Raw genomic sequence first — 26,545 nt, 5'->3', positions numbered from 1 at the left:
CTACAATTTGAATTCTCTTTCAGATAACTTTGTTACTTCTATAGGTTTAAATTAGTTATTATCAAACTTTACATTTTAAACTCTTTTTTGTTTTTAATAGGTGACCTTTTGCCTAAACAGATTTGTTATTTTGACAATTTATAAATAGATAAAGTAACTTAAAAAACATTTAATGAAAAGAGATGTGAATATTTAAAAATACTAACATCTACAATTAAAAATATATTGGACTGGTGACAGGAGTGTCCAAAAAAAAAAAAAAGGTGAATCAGCTTAATACAATTAGATCTAAGTTCATGTCACTATGTTTGAATGACATGATCTAAGGGAGGTAAATACACATATGTCTCAATAGCCTATAATCACCGACTGAACCCTGTGTTGTGATTTAGATATTACACAGAAAAGTAAATGCTGGACAGTGGGGTTTAAATCATATTGGTTACAGTAAGAATGGTAAGATTGTTAAAGTGAAAGAAACACAATATAAACTCTCTTTAATTGTAAAGTGCAATAAAAAATTTTCAAAGGTCCAAACAACTCTGATTGTAAATATAAACTTATATTTGACACTTTTTTGATTTGGTCATGAGTGAACAATTCCTAGTTTAAAAAAAGATTGAAATATTTTTTAAGACAATATTAAAACTACAAGAAAGTTTTTGAAAATCCCTATAAAAAAAAAAACAAAGCATATCTAAGAGGATGAACTCCACACTTACAACTATATATCTCAATAATGTAGAGGTTATTTCCCTTATATCAAACAAAATAATTAATTACAAATTGATTTATGTTTTGCTAGATTCATTAAATAATTTTTAAAGTTGATCTGAGAATATTTTTGGGAGAAATAACATGTTCAATTATCTAAGGAGAGGAAACCCTACATGTCTGTGAAACTTATGGATTAACTTCCCTAGCTGGTATCAAACAAAATAATTAATTACCATTAATTAATTGATATATTGGCTAATTTTTTTAAAATTGATTCATGTCTTGTCTATGACAATGAATTGTGCAAAGTTTCAACTTGATCCGAGAATGAGTGTGGGAGAAATAATGTGTACAAACTTTTTACCAGACAAATAGAGTTGGTTGATATAAGCTTTGTAAAACTCACTTACCCAGACTGTCATCTCCTTCCAAAGAAAGAAAATAATCTTTAGGCATTAGTCCACTTCTTTAAATTTTGGAAGTAAGCCTTCTAAATTCATCAATTGTATGTTCTTTTCCTGAAAATTTTCAAGAGTTGTTACAAGTAAAAGGAAGTGCTTTATATAACATTAAATTAATGGACTTTAAAAAAAACTATGGCCATTTCCTAAATAGACAGTTTTATTAACAGTTTTGTTTTATTTGTTTGTTTTATAAGTTTCAGAAAGGAAGATGATTATATTCTAGACCAAATCTTATCCAGTATAGCAAAGGATGGAAGCAGTAAGGGTTCAACCCAGGACCAAGGGTTCAAACCCAGGACCATCACCATGAAAGAACAAATCCCATACCAAATAACAACACAACTTTCCACTATTGCATCTTAACTTTATTTTTAAATATTTTTTTTTTTTACTGATAATATGAAAACTACAATGTCATTATTTTTCTATAAATGTATCATTGATTTATGGTGTCTCTATAAAATTTGGAATTGATTTAGAAGTTCTGAACCCAAGAAACCGAAACATGGACTGTCAATAAAGTTAGTCACTAAGTTGCTAAAAATTAATCTCAACAATAACAATTAAGATATAGATAGCTGACTTTACTATATCAGTATTTATACAATAAAACTAATTCAAAGTACTCCATGACTCATTCAACACTAACACTAATAATCCCACTTAGGAGCTTTATAAAAATATTTTTAACAATTGTTTTTTTCTTGAAGGCGTGATACCAGTGTGGTAAAGTGCTTAGGTTCTGAACCGAGGGGTCCCAGGATTGAAGCTCAATGAAGGCTGGGAATTAGAATTTCAGGATTTTTAGGATACCCCCGAGCCCACCCAACATTAGTTGGGGAAAGTAAAGACAGTGGGTCGTGGGTGGTGCTGGCCATACATAACATCTTTCATCTTTGTTAACCCGATGATTGGCCAAAGAAAATGATGACCTTATATGTCATTATAAGATCATAAAGATGGTATTCAAACATGGCTATTATTGTGTAACATTTGGTTTGCTTCTCCTTAACTGGCTTAATAAGCTCTCCCCCAAAGCCAATACAAATTAATAAGTTAAGTATTAACATTGTTGTACACTTACATTACCTATTTAAAAAAAATAAATATAATATTTGGGCTGCATATGCTATTCAGAACTATTCATTCTATGCTATGCCTAGTATGGCTATGGCTATTTTATTTTATTTATATTATAATTATACTCGATTATAGATTAGATCTATTTCTATATGAATAAAATATCTCAATCTTATCTCGATTTTAGTAATTTAGACTAGTCCTAGAGTCTAGATCTAACTAATCTATCTAGAGTACATGATCTAGTCTAGATCTAGATATATTATTATCTATATATTTCAAATTATTTGTGGATACAGCAAAACCTAATCATAATAGTCATAAGAGAATTTTTTAACAAATCCAACTCACTGGATAGTCTAAAATGATTTTCTAACAGATTTATAATTTAGAACTTTTTAAAACTCTAGATTACAATTTACACTGAAATTGACACATTAAAATTATAGTTGTATTAAAAAAATGAAAATAGTAATGTCTAATTTAGTTTTTAAATTCATTTTAATTTTGTTTGGAAAATTATATTGAACAGAATTGACTTTCTAATATTAGCTGGCTATAGCGATAATGTCAATATAAACAAATATGGCTGACTGTGGGGATAAAGACAGCACTACAGAGGTAAATTTAGATTTAGAATCTAGATCTAGATCTAGGTCTATAATTTTATTTAGAATCTAGTAATAGATATTGAAAATGTTCTTTCGCTTATAGCTGCTGGAAATGTTTGTAACTCTGACCTTATTATAATTTCTAGATCTAGAAATAATCTAGATCTAGTAAATTCTAGATCTAGTAAAAAAAAAGTTTTTAAAAAGATGATAAAATCATAAATGATGATAATCATTTACATTTATGATTTAATCGAAGATTTTAGTTTAAAAATTTAAGGCAATTATTAATTAAAATTTAAGTCATCATGACTCATGTATCATCAAGATTTTTCTGTCATGTCCATAATAATGATAATCATTATCTGATTATCATGATTCATGATGATACATAAAATTTACCATTTTACATCTAGATTGTCACTACCCCTACAATCCTACAGCTACAGTCAGATAGCTTTGACTTGAGTTTGAGGTTAAAAACACCCTCTTTAATAGTACTCTAAGTTCTAAAGCAAACAGTCACCGAATTCTATATTATAATATAGAATATAGATCTATGTGTACTTATGTCTTATTATTATGTACTGTAGCTAAGGTCTAGCCTAGTCTAGGGGTGGGGGTTTGATTTTGTTTAAAAAAAAACTCCAAAGATTTTTTAGTTTAAAACCCCCCCAACAGAGGATAAAACTTCCCAGTTACCAAACTTAACCAAACTCAATGAGAGCATATTCAAGAGGGGTTACAAATTTCTACCAGTTGCTGGGCTCCATTAATAAAGTACAGTGAATAGCAGATTTGGTTTTTAAACTAAAATTTTTAATAGCAGGATAATTAACTGTAGATAATGCAGAATATGCATTTGTTTTTAGTTTTAAGTACTGGAAATAGTGCTTGGCTCACAATGTTCCCCAGAACCCCTGGCTGGCAAGGGGCAGGGTGTCTACAGTCTTTCCAGTAACTCCAGGAAGAACTTATATAGGGAATGATATATTCGCCTTCAGAAAGAATGAAGGGTCAGAATGTAATAGAGATTAATTATGTACACACACATATATATATGGCTACTCCCATGCTGTGTCCTTATGTCTGTAATAAAGTTTTGTGTTGAAAAGGCAGGATTATCTTATTTTGAGTGGTGAGTTGTACTTAAGAAACTTGCACTTGAAATTAATAATATTTCAAGTAAATTGATTACTCAACATCATTACACTACACTCAACTAGCGTTTACCAACAGTAAATAAATTAAAAGACTGTAGGTAGTAGTGGATATCTTACTTAACTTGGCTGCTGCAGTTAATCAAGGTTTTGTGAGTTTGTACTTTGTTAATTCTATGCATAAAATAATTTATTTACCCCTTCATTTAAAAGTACATTAATAAAGGTGTATTTATATTATGTTTATTTATAACAGTTCGATGATGATGATATTGAAGAGGATGCTCCACTTGAAAAACGAAAAAAGATTTTCTCTAAAGAATGTAAGTTTTTTTTTCTTCTGGGCTGCAAAGTTTGTGTAAATAAGAAATGGGATAAGCTTGGAAAACTTAGTATTTACTAAAATTAAAATATCTATGGACATTTTTTCTAATTCATTTTTGTTTTTTCAACTCAAAGCTTAAATAAGCATTTTAAATTTTAATTTACTTGACGATTGGGGTGGGGGGATTGTTTAGTGACAGAGGGAACAGCATTATTATTATTATTTTTTGGAAACATTTAGAATGTGTAACTGTGAAAGATAAAATTATTTAATCAACTTGATCCGAGAATGGTAAGTTTGAGAAATAACTATTACCAGACAGACAGAGTGAGTCGAAATAAGCTTTGTCAAAATACTTAGATCTATATATTTTTTTTTTACTAGTAAAATTTAAAAAGTTATGCTTGCACAAATATTAAGTTAATTAGTACCATGCTTAAAGAAGCTAGAGTTTTTTGTTTTGTTTTTTAGTTCCATTAACTGTTTGATCAGAAATGTTTATTTAGTAAATTGTTGACTACCTTTTTTTTTTTTTTTTCATTACAGTGCGTTGTATGATGTATGGCTTTGGAGATGATCAGAATCCCTACACAGAATCTGTTGACTTGCTGGAGGATCTTGTTGTAGATTACATTACTGAAATGGTAGGTTGATTATGTCCTTTCAATAACATTATCCATCAAGTTTGAAGTAGTCATTCTGTAGATTCAGTATTTGTCTTTTAACTTTTTTTTTTAGTAGATTTTTTTTAAGTATTTCATCCGTTTTTTTCTGCAGTATACTGATTGCAAATGAACTTGTTTTAAATATTTAAGTGCTTACTGAGTACTTCCAGGGAAACATTTTTCCACCTGTACAGTAATGGACAAATCTTTTTCTACACAAATTGACCTAAAACTAGAATGTAAACAATGTAAATACTTTATAGTTATTTCTGTTCTTAATTTTAGTAGCATATTTATCTGAAAGTTTCCAACAAATGATTTCTACTTTACAGACCAAAAAAGCCATGGAAATTGGAAAGTCTGGAAGAATAATTGTTGAAGATATCATATTTCTTATCCGCAAAGATCCCAAAAAATATTCCAGAGTTAAGGAACTTTTATTGATGAGTGAGGAACTCAGAAAAGCAAGGAAAGCTTTTGATGAAATCAAATATGCTACAACAAAATGATATCCCGATTCAAATGTATAGTTTATGCTGATTCAAATCTGTAGTTTATGCGTATGTTGTTGATGATTGAATTATTGTGTGTATTTGAGTGCCAAGATTTTGTGTGTTGAATTTGACAGATATTGTGTAACTGTACTAGATTGTAGCCCATCACATGCTTTTAAAATCTGTATATAGTTAAATAACACTGTATATTTAAAATCTACTTTTGTGTTAACAAAAATGAATTTTTTTTGAACTAATCACCTACTAATTAGATTAATGATAAGCTACAATAAGAAAAGGATAAAAATAAAATTGGGCTTTAAACATAAGTCTGCTGGTTAATTGGTTTCTTTAGTATTTTCAATATTTCTATTAGCAAATAAGCTAAGCTTCCTGTATTTCAGTGGTTTAGTATAAAACAAAAATTAGATAATTATGGTATCAGCAATAATTTCTCTTGCTTTTGTTAGGAATTAATAACAAGAAAAAATGTATCTCTCTTGGTTTAATCATAATGCAGATTTTATACAATATGCAATAACAAAATAAAACAAAATGTAGCATCCACATTATTGATAACAAATTATGTACACTATTATACTCCATCTCCAAACACATTTTAAAAGCAAACAGAATGTGGCCTCTCCGCTCAGTTATTAAAATGACAAAAATCCATTAAGTCATACAACATATTGCCCATACACATTTTTCAAAATACAAGTCTATAAAATAAAGAACATTCCCCATAACACAAATACAAAAGCATTCCCTCAAACAACTCACACAAAACATTCCCCTAACACGCAGTTGACAAAATTCATTCGTCAGAATCACTTGATCACTTTTTTCTGCTGTCTTGCTCTGTAGATGTCATTGACTGGTGCAGATAGACTGATTTCTGTGTCTTCCTCGTCACTCTCATTCTCTGTTATTTTTCTTTTACGAGCACCACTCGCTATTTCTAGGGATAACCTTGTACCAGGATCTAAGCGGTAATCTCCATCTTTACCATTCTCTTCACCCACAGGTTCTGAAACACCAGAAATTTATTTTGTTACCAATTTATTAATTTATTTATAAAATACTGTATGGCGTGACCATTATAGTCAGTTTGTATTTGTGCAACAAAATTAGTTCCAGATAGCTTTTGAAAACTATAGACCTGCACTAAAATTAAAGTATACTATACCATAAACTATTTGACTAACTGGTGCACAAATTAAATATCTTAAAATTGTAAGTAATAGATTTTGAATTTCCAACCATTAATTTTATGTCATTTATATATGTGGCATTTACAAGTATTTCAAGAGATATGTAAATACATATTTAATCATATTATATGTACTTGTCACTTTTGTTGAAGTCTATGTTATGTTTCCCTAGATCCAACAAAAACTTTAATTACTATATGCTCAAATAAAAATACATAATTAATCGCTCTTAAAAAGAAAGAAGCTGTAGAAATGTTGAGTTGTGATCCAACTTACTGTCTGGCAGTTTAATGTGTCTCATCAACTCCATAAATTTATCAATGATAACATGAGGGCCCTGAAAAAAAAAAAGATTCAAGCTTCACATTTTAGTTCCAACTGAAGACTTTAATTAATAATTCTTTAATAGCAAGCACTATACACACACATTTTTTTTTTGTCATGAAAAAAAAAGAAAATTATTTTGCCTGTAGTAGCAGCTCAAGACTTACATGAAAACATTCGGGAGGAGGTAATGATTGAAGCAACAATGATGCTGCAGGGGGAGGTGGGAATACTCCTCCTGGGACTGGATGTGCAGCAGTCGCTGTTAAACAGTAACATAATTATCTTTATTATGCATGAAGAAATTTGACTTACTGTTGTGCATTACACATGACAACACGTTACTAAAGCAAACAAAATATAAATACATTCAAACCACAATTTCTCTTAACCATTAAATGTGAAATTAACATCTGAAAGTTTAATTATATTCAATAATGGGATTGATAAGGGAACAGAAGTTCTGTTTGTTTTTGTGATGGTCCAATGTTAAAAACTTTAAAATTAAAACATTTAATAATAATAATTACTAAAATACCTAAACAATAAATTTAAAATCTCAACTTAATTAACTTAAATATCAATAATTTCATAAGTTTGCTGATTAAAGTGAAAATGCATTGGTCAAGATATCAACGTTAAGCTATTGAAAAATCTAAGCCTTCATTCGCATCTCTCATTAAGTAGTAGTTATTCCCCTTATTTCAATGTCAAAAAAAAAATTAATCACCAATAATTAAATAACTAATTGGTTAATGTTTTGGATTGATTCATGTCTTGTCAGGTACTATGAATAATTGTGCAAAGTTTCAACTTGATGGGAAATGGGAAAAATATGTACAAACTTTTTACCAGACAGACAAGAGTGAGTTGATATAAACTTTGTATATAGGCTACTTACGAACAACAGCCCTGGGTTTAAATGGCAACATTTGGTCTATGTCTGGTTGTGGATATTTGGGTCTCTTAGCTTTCTCATCATCATCATCTGTTGATAATAGAACCTGCTTGGCAGTGCCAGTAGGAAGTTGCAGCACATGATGTTTCACCAGGTCCTGATAATGAGAAATGATAGCATGTTATAAAGTTTTAAATACATCTAGAGGAGATAGCTGGCAGCAAGTTGTAAATAATAGATGACAGTGTAAAAAAGGTAAGCAATCTGCAAACCTAATAGAAGTGGCAATGTAAAATGCTCTTTACCGTATCCAATTTTTTCATTGCAAAATTGGTTTTGTCTCAAAAATAAGTACTGGTATAAATCATTTTCAGAAATTCTTAATACAAGCTAAAGGTTTATTTCAATGTATTACCCAAATTGACAATTGACTTTGTAGGTTAAAGAACTAATGTGTCATATAGAATAGCCTTAGTATGATAATAATATTCATTTAAATAAAAAAAGCTATTCATTAAGCAAAACATCCCTGATTAGACATTCTGTCTAGACTTAGAAACACATAAATACATATAAATTACCAACTGGAATGTTTTACAAAGTTGATTTTCATAGATAGAAGCAAAACCATAAACAGAAAGCTGTTTGGTGTGCCCAGAGTACATAGTGAAGTATGTTGATAAACTATATCATTTGAGTACATTTCTCAGTACTGTAGAATCTTAATTTCTAAGCTCACTGGTTTGTAGTAAAAAGCAATATTTATTGTAAGTTGATAACAGTGATACTTCAATATGGCATCCTTGGCTTTGATTATTTACTCAATTTCAAAATCTCTTGCAAATATTGTCTATTCATTTTCTTAAGTTCTTCTTTATGTTCCCTCATATAAACCCCACACTTTTCATATCATCCTCTCTTTTGTTTCTCTAAATGACAACATTACTTAGAAAAAGTAAACATCAGCCTGGTAATTTAGTTGATGACTGATTAAAATGTACATCTTACATCAAATTACCAACTTAAATAATAAAGGCATTATGAAGATTGGATAAGTGCAGTGTTTTACATGATTACGCTATCCCATTTGTGACCTGCATATTTTTCTGCATCTCGTGCAAACAAAGCCGTTGTCTGCCAGCGATCAATTTACATTTCCTTTTTGTCTTCTGCGCCTGTCTTACAAAATTAGTCTTTTCTTTGCGTCTCAAATATGTCCCACAGCCTTTGTGAGAGCTCTCCAAATGTCTCTTTCAGAGGCCATCTGTTGCCAGCTACTTTCGTCAATGCCAGTGAGTGCTAAATAGCGGCTGAGTTGATCTTTACAGGGCTTACGGGGGGCACCTGTTAAGCTGTCCTTTTTAAAGCTCCCCAAAAAAGATTACCTTTGGCGTGAGGTTGTCTCCCATGCAGGATAAATGTCTGGCCTAGCGCAGGTGTCAAATTATTATGTAAGCATTTGCAGGATGTACTAAGAAAAAATGAGCACTAGCAACTTCTAAATTTGTTAAAACTACTTCTTAAATAGATGACCATCTGAGCTTACCCAGTATCCTATTGCTCTGAGTTCATTGTCTGCACAAGGTAAGAGACCTAAAAACTTGTATCTGTCTATTAACAATGCTGTTTCTTTCTCATTAAATGCTTGAATCTAGAAGAGGATTCACAAAATGTTAAGCCTTATTAAAACAGAATGAGCTTAATCTAATACTGTTTAAAAAAAACACAGATGCAAATAATTTTTTTGCCATCCAATGAAATTAAAACACATATTTTTAATGCAGCAAAGTAAAATATGGAAAAAAATAAAATGGCTTTGAGAATGATGAAAAATTGTTGCATGTGCTCCACATCACTTTGCTGTAAAGGTATTTCATGACAGTCACTAGATCTACTAGCTCTGTGAAACTTTCTGCACATTTTTTTTTCTTTAAAAGAAATCTGAGTTACTATGTATCCAAAATAAAGTTTTAAAAAAAGTGTGAATCTATTATAAGGATCCTGAATGATTTATCACTCATCACTAATTCTACCATGTGTCGAAAGGGGGGGGTGGTGGTGATGAAATCCAGGCAGTTTTATTGAGAGAGCAAATATATAAGGGTGGGGGGGGGGGGGGGTGGGGGTGTACAACTAAATTATTATGTGAGCATTTACTAGATGTAATAAGAAAAAAGGGCCCAGGCAAAAAAATATTGCAGAGGGGGAGGGAGGTCTATGGCAAAACAAACAATATATAGCCTGGGAACAAATCTATGGGCGAAGCAGTTGGTAATGCTAGTATATACATATATTTAGAATAATTTTTTTCATAAACAACACCCCCCCACACACACAAATAATGCAAACCTTTTCAATGGTTGATGCTCTTCTTTTTTCCACTTTCACTATACTTGCTAAGTCACCAACTTGAGATTCAAACAATAAAAATTTGCTCCATATATCTCTGAAAATCAAAACAAAAAATTAAAGTGGAAAAAAAAAGAAGAAAAAAACAAAAGTTAATATGTACAGTGTATATATGTTAGTTAAACTAATTATTAACACACTAAACAAAAAGAACTTCCTTTTAAACTTGTATGGTGACACTGTTAGCCTAATTAGCCAAAACTTACGTTGACTTTTCAGGTTGCAACTGATCAGAAGATAAAACTCTTTCAAATAAAACTCTAGTATTGTTATCCTCTGTTGATAAAGAATACAAAAAAAATTATTCAAATGCTTATTCAGAATCAAGAAAGATACATTTATATATTAATTTATAAATTATATCCCATATATCTATATATATCAATATTTAAAATAATATTTTAATATTTTCTCTATTAAATGTGGAGACACATATAGGGTAAATATATGCGAAATATTTATCTTTAAATATAAATATAATACCCCCCCTTTTTTTTTCAAAAAAAAAAAAAAAGTTACTAGTTGACATACCATTCAAATGAGACATAAAGTCAATGTAGCAGGAAGCATACTCTGGGTTATCACCAAACCTCTTTAAGCCCAGCTCAAAGATTTTCAAAGCTATGCTTTTTTCCTGAAATATTGAACACTTGTATAATAAACTACATTACAAAATATTGTTATTATAATAACAGTGTATTAAACCATTGTAAGAAACATTTGAAAAATGAAGGCTTTATACTCCAAGTGGGCAAAGAATGATTGACTTACCTTACTGCAATAATACTCCATCAAAGCTGCAGCAACATAAACGTGGTAATCTGAGCGCTTATCTTCCCTAGCTGCTTTGAACACAAGTCTGGCAGATTTAATGCCCTCAGCTCTTCTGGCAAACTTCATATATTGAATGTAGGCCTGGGGGGAACACAAGACACATTTAGACTTGCACATTACTTAGGGAATAAAGGGAAATAGTTCTCATTGTTATGGGCCTTATTAAGATGAGCAGCTTTTCAAATAATTACCAAAGTTGGTTTCACTTCTTCAACATCCAGAAATTTCTTGTAGATCTGATGAACTTTCTCAAATTTCATTCGACTCTTAAAATGAGAATTAAAAAAAAAACATTAGCATCCAAGCAAATTGTAATTTGATATATTTGGAAATAGGGCCTACATTTTCATTCAAAAACCAAATATTTCTGTTCAAAACTTGTGATCTGAGAAACCTGTATATTTGCAACTATATGTTAAATCAAAGACTAAACATTACCTCTTCAAAATCAGCATATGCAAAGTAAATGAGCATGTTTTTCTTCATCAAAGAGTTGATTGCTCTTTCATAGATTGCAGCTGCCTCATCAGCAAAGACTTTACCAGCATTCTGATCCTACAAGCACAAGAATAAATATAGTTACAGCAATGGTTCTCAACTTGTGGTCCAAAAGTATCAGATATCAACAATTAATTCATATCACTTTGTCAGGCTATAATGACAAAATTATTGGTGTCAGTATAAGATAAGAATTTAGGTTGGAGAAAAAAAACTACTGTACCTCTCAGAGCATTCAAACCCTGAACAATATCAAACACTCGCAAACAACTTAGCACGTAACAGTCATTTCAAAATTTTTGTCTTACCCCTTTTTCAATTAAAATTTTACTGGACTGATCCAAGTATGAAGCCGCCTCAATCCAGATATCAGGGTGGTGGCCAATACAAAGCAAACATTGCTCATAAGCAAACATCACTGAAACAGACAAATACAAAGTGAGTGAAACAGCTAAAACTTCATACATTCAACACATCATTTCTTGCAGACATGTCTTATCACTCAGTAGACTGTAATATTACTAACCTCTTTTAGTTATAATGGTCTGATCTTCAGTCCGAAGTGGATTTTTCTTTTCCCATGCAATGTACTTTTTCCACAGTTCAACCTGAGAAGAATAAAAACAGTTCTAATGGAAGGACAAAATTGTAAAAACTTGTAATAGAAATAAGTTGATTAAAAAAAATGCTTTAACATTTGGTTCTTTCTGCTTACTGGGAGTTACAAGACTTCAATATAATGAGATGTAGAAACAAAATAACAGCATCTGAATAGATTACCCTGGAAACTACAGAGTAGTGGATATACTGCTCACTGATTCATGGGATTAATAATTAACAAGTGTCATGTGACTAGAATGAAAAATATTTGATTTTTATCTTCATGAGTTAAGATATCTAATTAAAAAATCTATGGTTTAACAATGATAGGAATATAAAAAAAAACATAGCTTGGAATGTAATAACTATCCACTTCACAATACAACTAAACATCATTAAACAGTGAAGAGTCAACCACGGAAAAGCAAAATGTAAATATTGCTCCCTTGCAGCAACTACTAATGCAATATAAAAAACCAATAGGAAGTGACTTTGATATCCATATACTGTCTTGCCGATGACCTTTCTTCTATTGTTATTTACTTTTTAAAATTCCATCCTTATTTTAGACCAAAAGTTGTAAAGCATTTTATAAGCATGAAAAAAAAAAAAAAAAAAAAAAAAAAGAAACTACATTCATAAAAGGATTGGCACTGTGCAAATCTAATAAGATAACCACACTAGTTTGTGGTTTTTTTTAAATAGTTATAAGCATAATTAAAACATAAAGAGAAAAAGTAAGTACATCTTAAACCTAACACTATTACCTGCTTTATTTCATTGTAAGTATTCTGTGGTGGAACAGATGGTGCATTCTTGTCCAGACCACGGGTGGCGACTTCATACTCCTTGGCAACCCTTCTAGCACTCATGTACTCTCTACTCCTGTCATCTATCATCTTTTTAGCTATCAAATTGTTGATACTCTGATTCATTGAGAACAAACAAAAAAAAAACAACATGTAAATAAGCATGCATGTTTCTATTTTATTTTATGGCAGCACTCATTGTGAATGATATGTATTTAATGACCTTGCATAGAGTGATGGCTAAATTATCATCATCAAACTTTCAAGTCAGGGCTTGGGATGCTTAAATCCTTCATAGCAAAAGCAATGCTGTTGTGCCTAATGCACATATGACACATACAGGTCAAGAATTTGTTGCTTCCCAAACCTGTCAAGATGGCAATCAGTAAGTCTGGATCAGTTGAAAAGGGGGGCACAGTGAGTAAACCTTTGGCCTGAATTGTGCAAAATATGAATATGAAACAACAGAACAGTAGACCATCTTGCAATGTGCTATGATTGCTTGTTCAGGTCAGAGGGGGAACTCATGTGCTCACTCTGCAGGTTTTTTTGGGACTTGTCCCAGCACTCAAACCATTTTTCCATTACCATACTAATGTTTGAATTGTTGCCAGGACATGATGGAAATTCACAGCCCTCCTGGGCCAAGGAGTCTGCAACATTGACTTGTTAACTATGGTACTGCATTGTTATCATTGTGGCTAAAATAAAATATATTTGGCCAGTCAGCCTCATGTTGTAAAACCTTAGGCAATGCTAGTGCAAAATACATGACAAGAAAAGACAAAATCTCTCAGGAGAAGTAAAATGCAGAACTAAATGAAAAGATGTGAGAGATATTGAAAAACAAGACTAGCTGTCCTTCAATTCCAGGAAAGAAAATAAAAGAGTGATGATGTGAAAAGGATAAAAATTACAAGGAAAAAATAATCTATAACCTTTTATAGATCACTTACATTTTCATATGCTGTGTAATCTTTCCATAGCAGTTCTATATTGATCATGGGATTGGTAACTCCTCTCTGATAGACCTTGCGGACAGCTGTAATCCTTTGATTTTCAGCATAAGAACCAATAGCTTCACTGAAATAAAAAAACAACAACCCAAAAACAATGACTATTTATCAAACAATGTTTATTGGAATGTTTTGTTTTTTAAATAACCTATTTATCTACCAATATTTATTTAAATTCTGACAGAATAAACATTAAAATTATATCAAACAAATTACATGCAAATTTATTAATCTAAAACTAAGCTCAAAATATATATAAAACAAGTAAATCAAAATATAAATGCATGAAAAAAATGAAATATACTAATTACAAAACCATACACAGATTTTAAAAAGCTAATATATTCAGCCCAAATTTGGTAAGACATAATATCCATTCCAATCTTTTCCAGAGCAAAGTCATACGCTTGAGCCATCTTTTCCCTGAAAATAGCACAACATAAGCACCCAGTAAGTTGATTTGCATATATTACAGGACAAACACTAAAAAAAAAACAATAAAATAAAAATGACTAAAAAAAACTTCATAAACAATTAATAATAAGATGCCACTATAAATTAAATGTACCTATATGATGGCAAAGATCCTTTGGTTTCTTTGATGTAATTGAGATAAAGCTTCCATAGTTCTATGTTCAGGACTTTGATGAGACATCTCTGGAACAGCTGTTTCCGCAAAATGTCCAAAATGAAGACACAGAGTAATGAATGAGATGGGGATATTTGCAAAAATAAAAAAACAAGACATGTTGCGAATTGACAATGGTCATATATTTTGCGCTATAAATATTAACGTCAAAAAAAAAAAAAATCCACAAAAAAAAAAAACAACCACGTCTTATTGCTTTAAGCAAGCACAAAATCAAAAAGAAGTCAACACAACACAAGTTTCATTTTTAAAAAGAAAAAAAAACTCTTTAGAAGTTAGTGTATCACTTTATTTGAAAGAAAAATGATGTTGAAAAGATCTCCAACAAACAAGTACTTCTAACGCTGTGTAATTTTATTTTAAAAAGATGTTTTCATGCATATTTTGTCACCATTGCTTTATCTAAAGATGAGGGCTGATGCAGCCAGGACCTACTACATATACATGGGACCAAAAAGTGTTAGCTTGATTCAGGTATAAAAGCCTTGAAATTGATAAATATTTTATATCTTTAGCACTAGTTCATATATTTATTAAAATCAGGATAACATTCTATTAGTATTTAAATGCTGTTGCAGCACATTGTCTACAATTTTTATACCTTAAGCTGACACAAGTTTTCATTGTTGTAAAATGTTACCACTTTTAGCTTTTATTAATCCAAGAAGGACTAACTACTTTTAAATCTAGAGTATAAAGCTTCAAATCAATATATACCATGTCAATTTTATTATAATCCTTTACACATGTCAATCAGGGATATGCAAAAATATTTTAGATATGAGCCATTGGCATACACAAGCTGTTGATACATTATAGTACTTCATTTTAAAAGCAGCCAATATAATTATCTTATATAATACAGACGTTACTTCAAAAAAACATGTTTACCTTGACAAAGAATCAGACATGTTGAGAGTACAAGAACAATGTGCTTATAGAATGATTGCCACAAGTTGGGGGTGGCAAATCTGCACTTCTATAATTACCAGTTTTTTTTAGATATTCGTCAAAGTAAATCATTCATAACTTGTTTATCCCATAAATAGAATCATGTTTAATTATTGAGCATGTTGTTTGGAGATCTTTTCAAGTGTAAAATCTAATTACATACAGCACAAGTGTAGCCTGTTGTATTCAAGAAAACATCTCCAGTGAGCTACTAACCTTTTCCACTCTCTCAAAGTTCTTCAGTTTCAGCTGAAACAGACCATGGCAAACAAAACAATGTCAACAATGAAGGCTGAAGCCCATTACATAATGGGGCATTTTAAACTACCAATTAAAATCAAAGTTCTTTTAGAGAACAGCTGTATATTTTGGATGAAATAGGTGGTAATAATTTCTTATCACCTCTTGTATTAAGAGTAGCCAAATGTTTTTTTAAGCCTTTATACAAGGGTATACTCCATGATATATATATATATTTGTTTATTTTAAATGTTACTCTTGTTCTTCAGAATTGAAGATTATTACATTCTAGCCCAAACCTCCCACAGTGTGACCAGCAGCTAGAAGGGTTCAAACTGGGCAACATTAAGCTGACAGTCAAAAGTGCATACGGTACCTCACAACCAGGCAGCCATATATAGAGAGAGTACTGGTATAACCTGAGCTTCAAATAGGACAAAATGTAGCCATTTTATTGTCAGCCATGTACTTTATACATAGCTCAAATGGTTTGACTGTAAAAGTGTCAAAACTTAATTAAAATGCACATTTTTGTGATTAGTGCAATACTTCTGAACACTGTTGCAGGTGATCCTTTTTCTGAAACAAAAGGAGTGATTTTGTAATGAAATGGTTGTAGACTCCACATTAAACTTTCACTTCTATTGACCAGACATAGAAGAGCTCAGGGTGTTTCTTGTGGTGAAACTTTAAGGTACCCAGTACATGAATAATGAACAAACATCCCTTGTGTCTTCGTTTTGAAAACTTATAGTTGATCAAGTGGAACTCTAACTTACATTTATAAATAAGTAATTTTGTTTCTGTTTAGATAAGCATAAAAGTATTATCTTATGTGTTAATTAAATTATATTAAAAAAAAAAAAGCTTGCATTTCAATATTTACATATATATTTTTTTATAGATATTCTGTTTTTTGTGTATGTGTTTGTTTATTAATACTAATAACTTCTGTACCCTCTAAAAATGTTTAAAAAGGAGGGAAAAGAAAAAGTATGTATATTTTATTTCAAACTAAATTAACCAATACCATAGTTATGAAATTTCTATTAAACTACAATAAAAATTTAACCTTTTTGTACTTGAATAAGAGAAATTAGCTTCAAAAGGTAAAAGCTGATATGGATCCTGGGAGCTATACGGAGGTTCAAATTTACATTACACCCTTTATAAATAAAAGTATTTAAACTTTGTATGATTCAGATATCTAGATTAGTAATGTGCTTAGAGACACTTGAATATAAACAACTATAGCTTTTTATTTGGATAATGACACATATATTTTGGGTGTGTTTTTGCTGAGTGGTAAAGCACTTGGCTTCTGAACTGTGGGGTATCTGGTTTAAATCCTGGTGAAGACAAGGATTGTGAAATTTTGGAATTTTAGGATGCCACCAAGTCCAGCCAACTTTAATGGGTATCAGTACCCCATATTAGTAGGGGAAAAGCAAAGACAGATGGTCATTGTGCTGACACTCTCATTGACTGACCATGGAGATAACCTTCACATCACCTACCCCAAGTTTTTTTTTTCTTTAATGTTTCTGAATAAACATTACAACACAGATAGTTGTTTTTTTTTTTGTACCCATGAATGTGCTAGCCATTCATGTAAAAGAAAACAAAAATCTCAAAAACACAAAGGCCAACAAAGCATGTTCCACAATAGTATCAAATACTGTTTGATAAATTAAAGCAAAGGTTAATTTTAACCTTATTTTAAAAATCTATATTAAAAACAAATCATATTTTTTTATAAACATCCCAAGGGCATTGAGAAATAAAGAGACGATTTTAAAATATATTTGTAAAAATGTTAACAAATATATATATCTGAATAGCAAAGGTAAAAACAAGATCACTCTAGCACCTTCAATTCATTAGGGTATAGTTTTCCATTACAACATATTTCTAGAACTTTTTTTTTGAGAAATTGATCAGTGTAATGTATTGCTGAAATTATCAATATTGTTTTCAATAAAATCTTTTATAATTAGAGTGATTTTAAAAAATCAATGTTATCATTTTTAATTTATGAAAGATGTAACTTTTATGAAGACTGAAGTGGAAAATGGCTCTAGTTAAGATATTGACCATTGCACATTATTTTTTAAATTGGTCTGGAAATGTTAATGCACATAAAATGATGCAGATTTGTCCTCCATAATAACTCAAATTGGAATTACAAGCTGGATATGTGCCTTGATCAAGGCGTGTACACTTTCAAGTCTTGGGCTTCAGGGCAGTCAAAAAAATGATGGAAAGATAAAATTATGGAATTGAGAGGCTTTACACAAGATGAGACATTCAGATAGCATAAACAGGAAGGAAGATTGCTGTTGGGAGGTCAGCTGCAGTGTCTTGATGGAAAGAAATTCCCCAGTTATCTGTTGCCAACAAATCACAAATTATTGGCAGTATTGTTGAAGTGTTAACCACAGATTCAATCCTTTAATCTTTAAAGACCCCCCCCCCCAAAAAAAAAACAGCTGCTCATTCTACGTTCACAGTAAATACATCAGGGGGAAAAAAAAAGCTACTTTTTTTTTTGTAACAAACCAAACTGTTATTTATATGATTTAAATAGATTTTTATTTATGAGCTAAATAAATTGAGACTTAATTCACTAATTATTAAAAGATGATCTAATGTGAGGTTACAGTAAGGGATCAATGTCAACTGATCACAATAAACCAAATTTTATACTACTCTTAACAAATATATACAAGAAATCACAATGAATATGATATCTTGTGAAATCTTCAGTTTAAGAAAAAATATGACAAGACAAACTTTTTTTCTTTTAACTGATTGTGCTGGTATTTTATGTATAAAGTTACCTTTAAAGAAATATCAGACAAATAACATACAAGCGCATTTTTAACTCTCTATTAACTTGAACCGACTGAAGCTATTAAGACCAAGTCTCAGTATGTATCCAGCCAGGTTTAATGTTCCATTGCATGGATCTATGATTAACTTTCTATAATGTTAAAGAAAAGTAAAAATGTGGCGGATGGTCGCAAGATCATTATACATCTTTATAACTAGATTTTTTAAAAATACTACTACTAATAACTCAAAGAATGAAACAAAGTCAAGACAATGAAATGATGTGCATAAAAACAAGTCAAACTCTGTTGATTGATTCTTACACACATTTTTATGCTTGAATCAATTATGTACAAGTTAAAAAAATAAATAAATATTTTCATCAAAATTTATATATATATCTATATATATATAAACTTAACACAACCAATGAAAATTAATTTATGTATTGGGAAAAAAAATGAAATAGAAAAAAAAAAAGAACACAACGCATTCCCACCCCACCATCAATAAGACAAACACAAGATTGTTTATAGAAACTAGAGCATTTTTTTGGTATCAAAATGTGTTTAATTATATAGAAATATCAACACTGCAGTAGTTAACAAGTCATTTTTAAATATATAATTGGTATTACGTTTAAACAGCTTGAATCCAAAAATGTCAAGAATTCTTAGCTCCCAGAATAATCAAAAATTTGTTTTATCAATTGAAAGTTTCTAAAACAAGATACTATTGTCATTTTTGGAAGCAAGCTTAAAAAATAATAAATAATATAAACCTCATGTTCGATATAGATCTTCCAGTACTTTCCAGCATTAGGAAACTGCTCCACTAATCTTTCATAGATCACTCGAGCATCTTCAATTTTTCTAATCTGTAAATTAAAAAAAAAATTAATGACAGATTTACAGTTAAAAATTAGTTACAGATTTACTCTCAATAAATAATTATTATGTATTAAAAAAAAATGTCCCCCCTTCATTCTTATAGCTGCATATTATTGTAACAACTTTCTCTATCCAGGGTCTCTGCAAACACAGCCAAACACAACTTAAAGAACTTGATATATAACTCAGGGCTCCAAATAAGTCTAATTTGTCTAAAAGATCACAGCGGTACTACTGGCAACACTTAACATAGATTGCAGAAATGCTTCACCTTAGATTACTACCAAACTCTACTGGCTTCTCCACCAAGTCCCAGACTCATAAAGAATTCTTATGTTCCAGAACGACTTCACACTGGATTTACTTTACCAGACTAGATCTAGAATAGCTAATAGTCATGAAACATGAAGCGACTTCACACTGGATTTACTTTACCAGACTAGATCTACAATAGCCAATAGTCATGAAGCGACTTGACACCTTCATTCTTTATTCTTCCAAAAGCATGATAGAAACTGACAGTATATCTCCAGCCCCTTCTGGATGATTACATGACCATACCAGACATGAATGCCCTGAGCAGCATTCGTAACAGAGATCTTTCCTTAAGTGTTGCCACTCGCTTAGCACTGGCCTGTGTTATTTGTGTCAGCTAATTACACACATACAAACACAATTACCTCTGCCCACATTACCACCAGAGTTACTATAGTATATTTAAACATGTCAAACAACCAAAAAAAAAAAAAAAAAAAAAGAATTGTTTGACAGCCAATTTAGAAGTTAACACTCATTCAGTTTATAATCACTAATTTGATTTCTCATGTGTTCATTTTGGATTTATAGTGCATGTGCGTGTGACTTAACCTTGAACCTTAACTAGAATGATGTCATTCACTAGGGACATTCTAATAAAGCTAGGAAAGGAAAAAAAAATGCTATTATGTCATTTATTAATTGTGTTGTAGAAAGGACCAGTAGAGTACATATATGGTATTTAGTCAGAAAAACTTTAACCCTTTATGGTCCAATGTCCCACTGGGTGGGACATTTTTTTCCCCCGTTCCGGTCGAATGTCCCACCCAGTGGGCCATAATAATTAGCATCGAATTTAAGTTGAATATCAAACTTTTTGTTCCACTTCCTGATTCCTAAATTTTAAATTACTATTTTATAAAGCCGAAAGTAAATGATAATCATGAAATTATTCTAAAAAATGAATAAAATAGCTCGACCAAGATTGTTTTTCACAGCATCAGAGGCGGTGCAGAGGGGGATCTGACCAGAGACTAAAAAAAAAAAATACAGCATTTCATAGCTAACTTGCAAACAGAAAGACTAAAGACTGCAGTGTTTGCAGTAACAGAAAAACACCTGGCAGTGCGTGTAAGACAGTATTCTAGTGTGAAACTTACTTTCAGTCAGTCAGTTACGTCACCCTGGATTGCACCCTCGGGAGTGCTTCAAAAAGTACCATATACTCATTTTTGAAAATAAACATTCAGACATCATGTTTGGAACATTTTTCATTGTTATAAATAAAATATTACATAAAAATTAATTAATTTTTCTAATTTCTTGAACAATACTATGAATCAGCTAGAATTTAATTCAGATCAGGCTGCCAACTCCTCAAAAAATATTAAAGACTGGTAAGGGTTAATGTCACATTAGGCCATCTGGAAATTTTAAGAGGCACAAGATTTGTGAAATATTTAAAAAAATGACATCAACATAGTGTCAAGGCTCATTGGGTTTTAATTTGCCTAAATAAATTTATTTCATGCCAATTTCAATAAAATGATTCTGAGAACTACTTCAAGTTGAATTTATTAATTTCTTTTCATGGATGTTTCTGTGCTTCATTCATTTCAAAATTGTGTTGTGCTCAATATAGGGAAAAAGTACCTGTTCAACCTATCATCACAACAGGATATACACAAAATCAAGAAAAACACAATGCAACACTAGAATTAGTGGGCCATATCCTGACTGAGTTCAAAGTTCATTGATTTAACTCCTAGAATGATTACATAAATGATGGGGCAAAAGGAAAAAAGTATTGAAATACTTACCTGTGCATCTCTGATCAAAATACTCCATGCTTCAGTATCATAAGGGTATGCTTGTATTCTTTTTTCAGCCTTCACAAGTTTATCTGCAATATAACCGCTTCCTTGCTCCTGAAAGATTTTAATAAATACAATGTAAAATTAGGAATTTAGCATAGCTTAGTGGAATTCAATTGTTTTTTGACACCAGTGAAGAATATATAAAGGTCTAAAATTTATCAGTTAATGTCCAGGCAACATTTTGTCTTATTTGTAGGTTCCAATTCTTCAAGAAAATAAAAAAAAAACTTTTAATAATTCTTTAAAATATTTATATCTATCTATCTTTTTGCAACAATGTTTTGAAGAATGTGAATTTAGTGTATGTACTAAGCTGTAGGCAGATATACACACACATTACTAACAAGAATAAAAGACTTGGAGGATTTCAAATTTTTTACAGGTTGTGTTGGTACGTTCATACTGTTTTGTGAATTTTAACCCCATTTTTCTTATAACATGCATTTTACTATAAATAGCTAGATTTTGGGTGTATCCAGTGCACAAAATAAAGGAAGTGTTGGTAAGGAGTTGTTTCTTTGTAAAGGCATATAAAATGACTACTATTATAACAATAACAATATAGTTACAAACATGGACAACATTCAGACATGAAAAATAACATGCACACATACACACAACCAGCGATTTATGAATCAGCATTCTGTACACTCATTATTCACCCAAATTTTACAGATTTTTTTCAGACAGATAATCTTAGGTAGTCATTGAACTTCCTTCTAATATAGCAGCTGGCCTATGGAGTCTGCAGAATATAGATTTACTCCTCAAATATTGTAAGATAAGTTTCAGAGTTAGGGCACATTAATCTGATTTCCTTTGACATGTTAAGAGGGAGATGTAGCTCAGACACCATTTTTGTCAATAAAAACTCGGCCCTTGTCACTTATAATCTTTATTATCCATAAGGAAATATTTTACAATTTGTGCGTTACCCCAAACAAAACATTATAATTACAGAAAACCAAAATATACTTTTACATCAGTTTCAGATGTGAAAAAAATGTTAATATCAAATAATTGAATAGTAATTAATAATTGATTGCCATGGGAACAAAAAGTTTTGGTGACTGTATTTATTATCTGTGTCTTATATCTCCTTTGTGATGGCAAAATCACAAAATCCTGCCCCAGAGGGTAATTTTAGCTTTCTTATGAATGTTTTTCTCTAACAGTTGAACAAATGGGGTTTGTTTCTTGTCAATGACCTTACTAGCAGCATTTAGAATTTTATAAAGTTTAATTTTATTTTTAATGTTCAGATTGCCATACCAAGCAGTTAGTGATATTAAAATATAAAATACTGCAGGAGATGTGAGAGTGATAAAACATCACCAAGGCCTTTTCGCTAACTTTATAAGACATTTTTCTAAGTACCAGGAATCGTAATGTTTGTTGCCCTTTTTTGCTCATATAATCAGTATTTGCACTTTTTCAATGTTCTCTTCAGCTACAGAAACAATATAATTTTTATTATTTTCTCTTCGAAAATCTTATTAAAAATTTCTTAGGTTTTTTTTAACAATCAAAATTAAAAATTATGCCGATGACATTGCCTTATTGGGTAAAGAAACCTCTGACATTGCCTGAGCCTTCACACAACTAGAAGAAGCATCTCGACCAGCAGGACTTGAGGTCAATGACAGTAAAACCAAGTACATCACAATGACAAGAGACAATCAAACAGAGGCACAATATATCAAAATCAAAGACCACGAATTTGAAAACGTCCAAACTTTCAAATATCTAGGAAGTACAATTGATTTAAAAAAATAACCTACTAACAGAAATAAAGGAAAGAATAGCAGGAGGCAACAGACCATTATTATAGTTTACTTAAGAGCAAAACAATTTCAAGAAAAACCAAGAAAATAATATACAAAACCATAATAAGACCAGCAGCAATGTATGCAAGTGAGACCTAGACAATGACTAAGACATCTGAAAATTTACTTAATACTTGGGAACGGAAAATCCTTAGGAAAATCTATGGTGCCATACAAGATGAAACAAGGTTGAGGACACGCACTAATCATGAGTTATATTAATTGTATGAAGACCCACCAATAGTGAACTATATAAAAAAAGAACAGAGTACGCTGGGCGGGTCACCTTGAAAGAATGTCAGATAACAGAGGAACGAAAATAGTATACAGGCAAAAACCAGAAGGCAGACACTGAATGCGATAGATTGATGATGTGGAAGCAGATTTGTAACAGCTTGGGTTTAGGGCGTGGAGACAAAAGGCCAAGGAGAGATCTGAATGGAAGGATGTGTTGAAACCAGGCCAGAGACCACCATGGGCTGTAGCGCCACTGGGATGGATGATGAAACAAGTAAAGTCCATAAATATAAATGAAATCAGCTTTGTGAACTAGAAATATACTACTAATACTAGATCTACTATTAAATTTCTTATTTAATAAATAGATCCATCATCTACGAAACTTAACTTCAACTTTTGAACTTTTGACCTGGGAGTGTGTCTCACCAGCTTAGCCAGTGACAAGCTCTCCTCTCACTTGTTCCATGTCAACCAATGTTACTAGACAAAAAGCCACAATGTCCACACAAAAAATCATAAATTTATAGCTGTTAAACATACAGTCATAATTTATACACCATTGGAAAGTTCTGTTAAACTATTTTAATGATGTACTAACGAAAAATTGTTTTTTTTTCAAAGATAAATTTTTTATTTTACCTCCCTAGAGAATACTAGAGATCTACTATCTTAGCTAGATCTAGAGTAAAGTGCGAAGTTTGAAAAGCCCGGATTTGTACAGAGGTTCGAACGGTTCACTTTTTATTGCTAAAGCTTTTTTATTTGAATGTTTACCAAATTACTACTATATTGCTACTGCGCATGCACCTTTTTTCTTCACATCCGACACATACTACTTCCTTTTCCTTGTAAGGCTAAGTTCATGGTGAGGTCAAACCCAAGAGGTGTGGAATTATTATTTTTTTACTACCCGGTAGTGAAGGAAATGGGTCATGGGCTTAGGGCTATTTTAAAGTCTGATGGCTCATCAGCTCAAAGAGACAATTTCAAGTTTTGGAGTGTGGGAAAGGTGGCAATGGATGATGTTCTTGCACTTAAGTAAAAAGAAAATGACTTCATAGTGAAAATTAAATATTAAAATATGTTTTTAGATATATTTTCTTTGATCTGTTTGAACCTTCCATCAACCCGATCGAGCTTACTAACTGGGGAAAAATCCAATCGAGGAAAAGTACGTTTGGCGATACCCAACCTACACCTCTTTGAACTCATATTTAATTTTAACTAAGCCTAGTGATACATTAAATCAGGTTTATTTTTATAGAAAAAGGACGAGGAATTCAGAGATACTATCAGTTTTTTCCATAGGTCAAACCGTTAAGGTGCTATGAAAATCTAAACGTGAAAATTGCTACCAGCAGGCTTAATGCGTTGAACTTCGCACTAAATTTGTAGTAAATTCTAAATCTAAATCACAATATTTAGGGTTATTTAGCGATGTTACAATAACAGGTGACACATCCTTTTTTTGTTTTAGTCAAAAATTTGTTTCGACTTTTTTCTGACATTTTTTGGACTCACCAAAAAGGCGCATAAAATAGACATATTAATTTAATACTTCTTTGTAAAAGAGTTATAGTTTTTGATTGACCAATAAAAATGGCGACATGAAATGAATTTATGCTATCCCACATGGAGTAGAAGGTTATTTTTTATTAGACCTAAATAAACGTTCGATTTCCCTGTGTATAGTTAAAAAAGCTCTACATTTCCACCCCTTTTGACTCTCCAATATTGTAGAGCATTTTTCTGGCTAAATTTCAGTGCTTTACTTTTCAAATAACTCTTAGCACTTTGGATGCTATTAATTTTTTATATTTAGCAGTTGAATCCAATGCTGGAGGCCATTGTTATACATTGTAATTTTAGCCATCTTGTTTACATGCCAAGATAATAGTGATTGGTCAGATTGGTCATGTGACATCAAATAATTTTCTGACAGGTTGAATTATTATAGCAGTTGAAAAAAAAACTGAAACGATGTCAAAATAGATGACATTGATTTATTTCTGCAGTTACGCATTTTGAATAGATGTATATTTAGATCTAATGAGTATATAATATGCAGCTTTGAGTTCACATATTTTAATTAATAACAATAAAATTTCCTTTGATTCACTTTGAAACATGTTTTTGGACTAGATCTAGTTAATCTAGTACTAGTAACTAGTTGTTTAATATATAAGAAATGGCATATTTATTTAATACATTCAAATCTCCTCACATTGTGCCCATTGGTTGCTATGATAAGGACAAGCACACATAAAAAATTTATATTCTTTCAACCAGGAATCATACATAGATAATTCTGTATTAGTTTACGAGACTAGAAACGCTAAATCAGGTTTCTCTTATATTTTAAGAATATGCACTAATATGCAGAAAAAAATGCAGATTACAAATATGTAATTTGATTTCCTCGGAGATAAATAGTTTTTAAAATATAAATTTTTTAGTTTTATTTCTTATTACCATATATTGTCATTGGAAATAGCCATTTTGGATTTTTGGTTTTAAGGCTTAATACTAGTAGGTACTTCGATAAACTGACCTAGATCCATTTTTTTTCCTCCCAAAAAATGGCTGAAAAGTATGTCAGCACATTTTACCCTTTTTTTAGGGGTGGTCATTTCCATCAAAGTTTTAGCATATTGTATTTGATTTGAG

The 26,545-nt window shown here is 31.1% G+C and overlaps 3 protein-coding genes across 4 annotated transcripts in view; 1 reads left to right on the top strand and 2 right to left on the bottom strand.

Annotated features, from left to right (window-relative positions):
* The window catches only part of LOC106057508 (synaptic vesicle glycoprotein 2C-like), a 28,814-nt gene extending 26,184 nt beyond the window's left edge, over window positions 1–2,630 (bottom strand). The window contains exons 1-2 of the mRNA XM_013214727.2: window positions 2,613–2,630; window positions 1,128–1,235 (exon numbers count right to left, since the gene is read on the bottom strand). Coding sequence (XP_013070181.2) covers window positions 1,128–1,173 — 46 coding nt within the window. The 5' untranslated portion in view covers window positions 1,174–1,235; window positions 2,613–2,630. The remainder of the gene's footprint in view (window positions 1–1,127; window positions 1,236–2,612) is intronic.
* A 157-nt stretch (window positions 2,631–2,787) lies between these two features.
* LOC106057510 (transcription initiation factor TFIID subunit 13-like) lies at window positions 2,788–5,845 on the top strand. The gene is made up of 4 exons (XM_013214730.2): window positions 2,788–2,882; window positions 4,289–4,355; window positions 4,904–5,001; window positions 5,355–5,845. Exons 1-4 carry the CDS (start codon window positions 2,847–2,849, stop codon window positions 5,529–5,531), a joined length of 378 nt encoding a protein of 125 aa, XP_013070184.1. The 5' UTR covers window positions 2,788–2,846; the 3' UTR covers window positions 5,532–5,845.
* A 161-nt stretch (window positions 5,846–6,006) lies between these two features.
* LOC106058201 (cleavage stimulation factor subunit 3-like) overlaps window positions 6,007–26,545 on the bottom strand; it is a 69,128-nt gene continuing 48,589 nt past the window's right edge. For both annotated transcript variants that reach the window (XM_056031414.1, XM_056031413.1), the window contains 20 exons: window positions 21,756–21,863; window positions 19,572–19,667; window positions 15,935–15,967; window positions 14,687–14,784; window positions 14,440–14,541; window positions 14,059–14,185; window positions 13,061–13,219; window positions 12,220–12,301; window positions 12,002–12,111; window positions 11,634–11,750; window positions 11,387–11,461; window positions 11,133–11,276; window positions 10,893–10,995; window positions 10,568–10,637; window positions 10,302–10,398; window positions 9,499–9,603; window positions 7,956–8,109; window positions 7,222–7,316; window positions 7,007–7,067; window positions 6,007–6,546 (listed from right to left, as the gene is read on the bottom strand). In XM_056031414.1, the coding sequence (XP_055887389.1) occupies window positions 6,347–6,546; window positions 7,007–7,067; window positions 7,222–7,316; window positions 7,956–8,109; window positions 9,499–9,603; window positions 10,302–10,398; window positions 10,568–10,637; window positions 10,893–10,995; window positions 11,133–11,276; window positions 11,387–11,461; window positions 11,634–11,750; window positions 12,002–12,111; window positions 12,220–12,301; window positions 13,061–13,219; window positions 14,059–14,185; window positions 14,440–14,541; window positions 14,687–14,784; window positions 15,935–15,967; window positions 19,572–19,667; window positions 21,756–21,863 (2,136 nt within the window). In that variant the 3' untranslated portion in view covers window positions 6,007–6,346. The remainder of the gene's footprint in view (window positions 6,547–7,006; window positions 7,068–7,221; window positions 7,317–7,955; window positions 8,110–9,498; window positions 9,604–10,301; window positions 10,399–10,567; window positions 10,638–10,892; window positions 10,996–11,132; window positions 11,277–11,386; window positions 11,462–11,633; window positions 11,751–12,001; window positions 12,112–12,219; window positions 12,302–13,060; window positions 13,220–14,058; window positions 14,186–14,439; window positions 14,542–14,686; window positions 14,785–15,934; window positions 15,968–19,571; window positions 19,668–21,755; window positions 21,864–26,545) is intronic.

This window comes from Biomphalaria glabrata, chromosome 6 (assembly GCF_947242115.1).
Source record: "Biomphalaria glabrata chromosome 6, xgBioGlab47.1, whole genome shotgun sequence".
NCBI classification, from domain to species: domain Eukaryota; kingdom Metazoa; phylum Mollusca; class Gastropoda; family Planorbidae; genus Biomphalaria; species Biomphalaria glabrata.
This window is presented reverse-complemented; position numbering and strand designations above follow the sequence as displayed.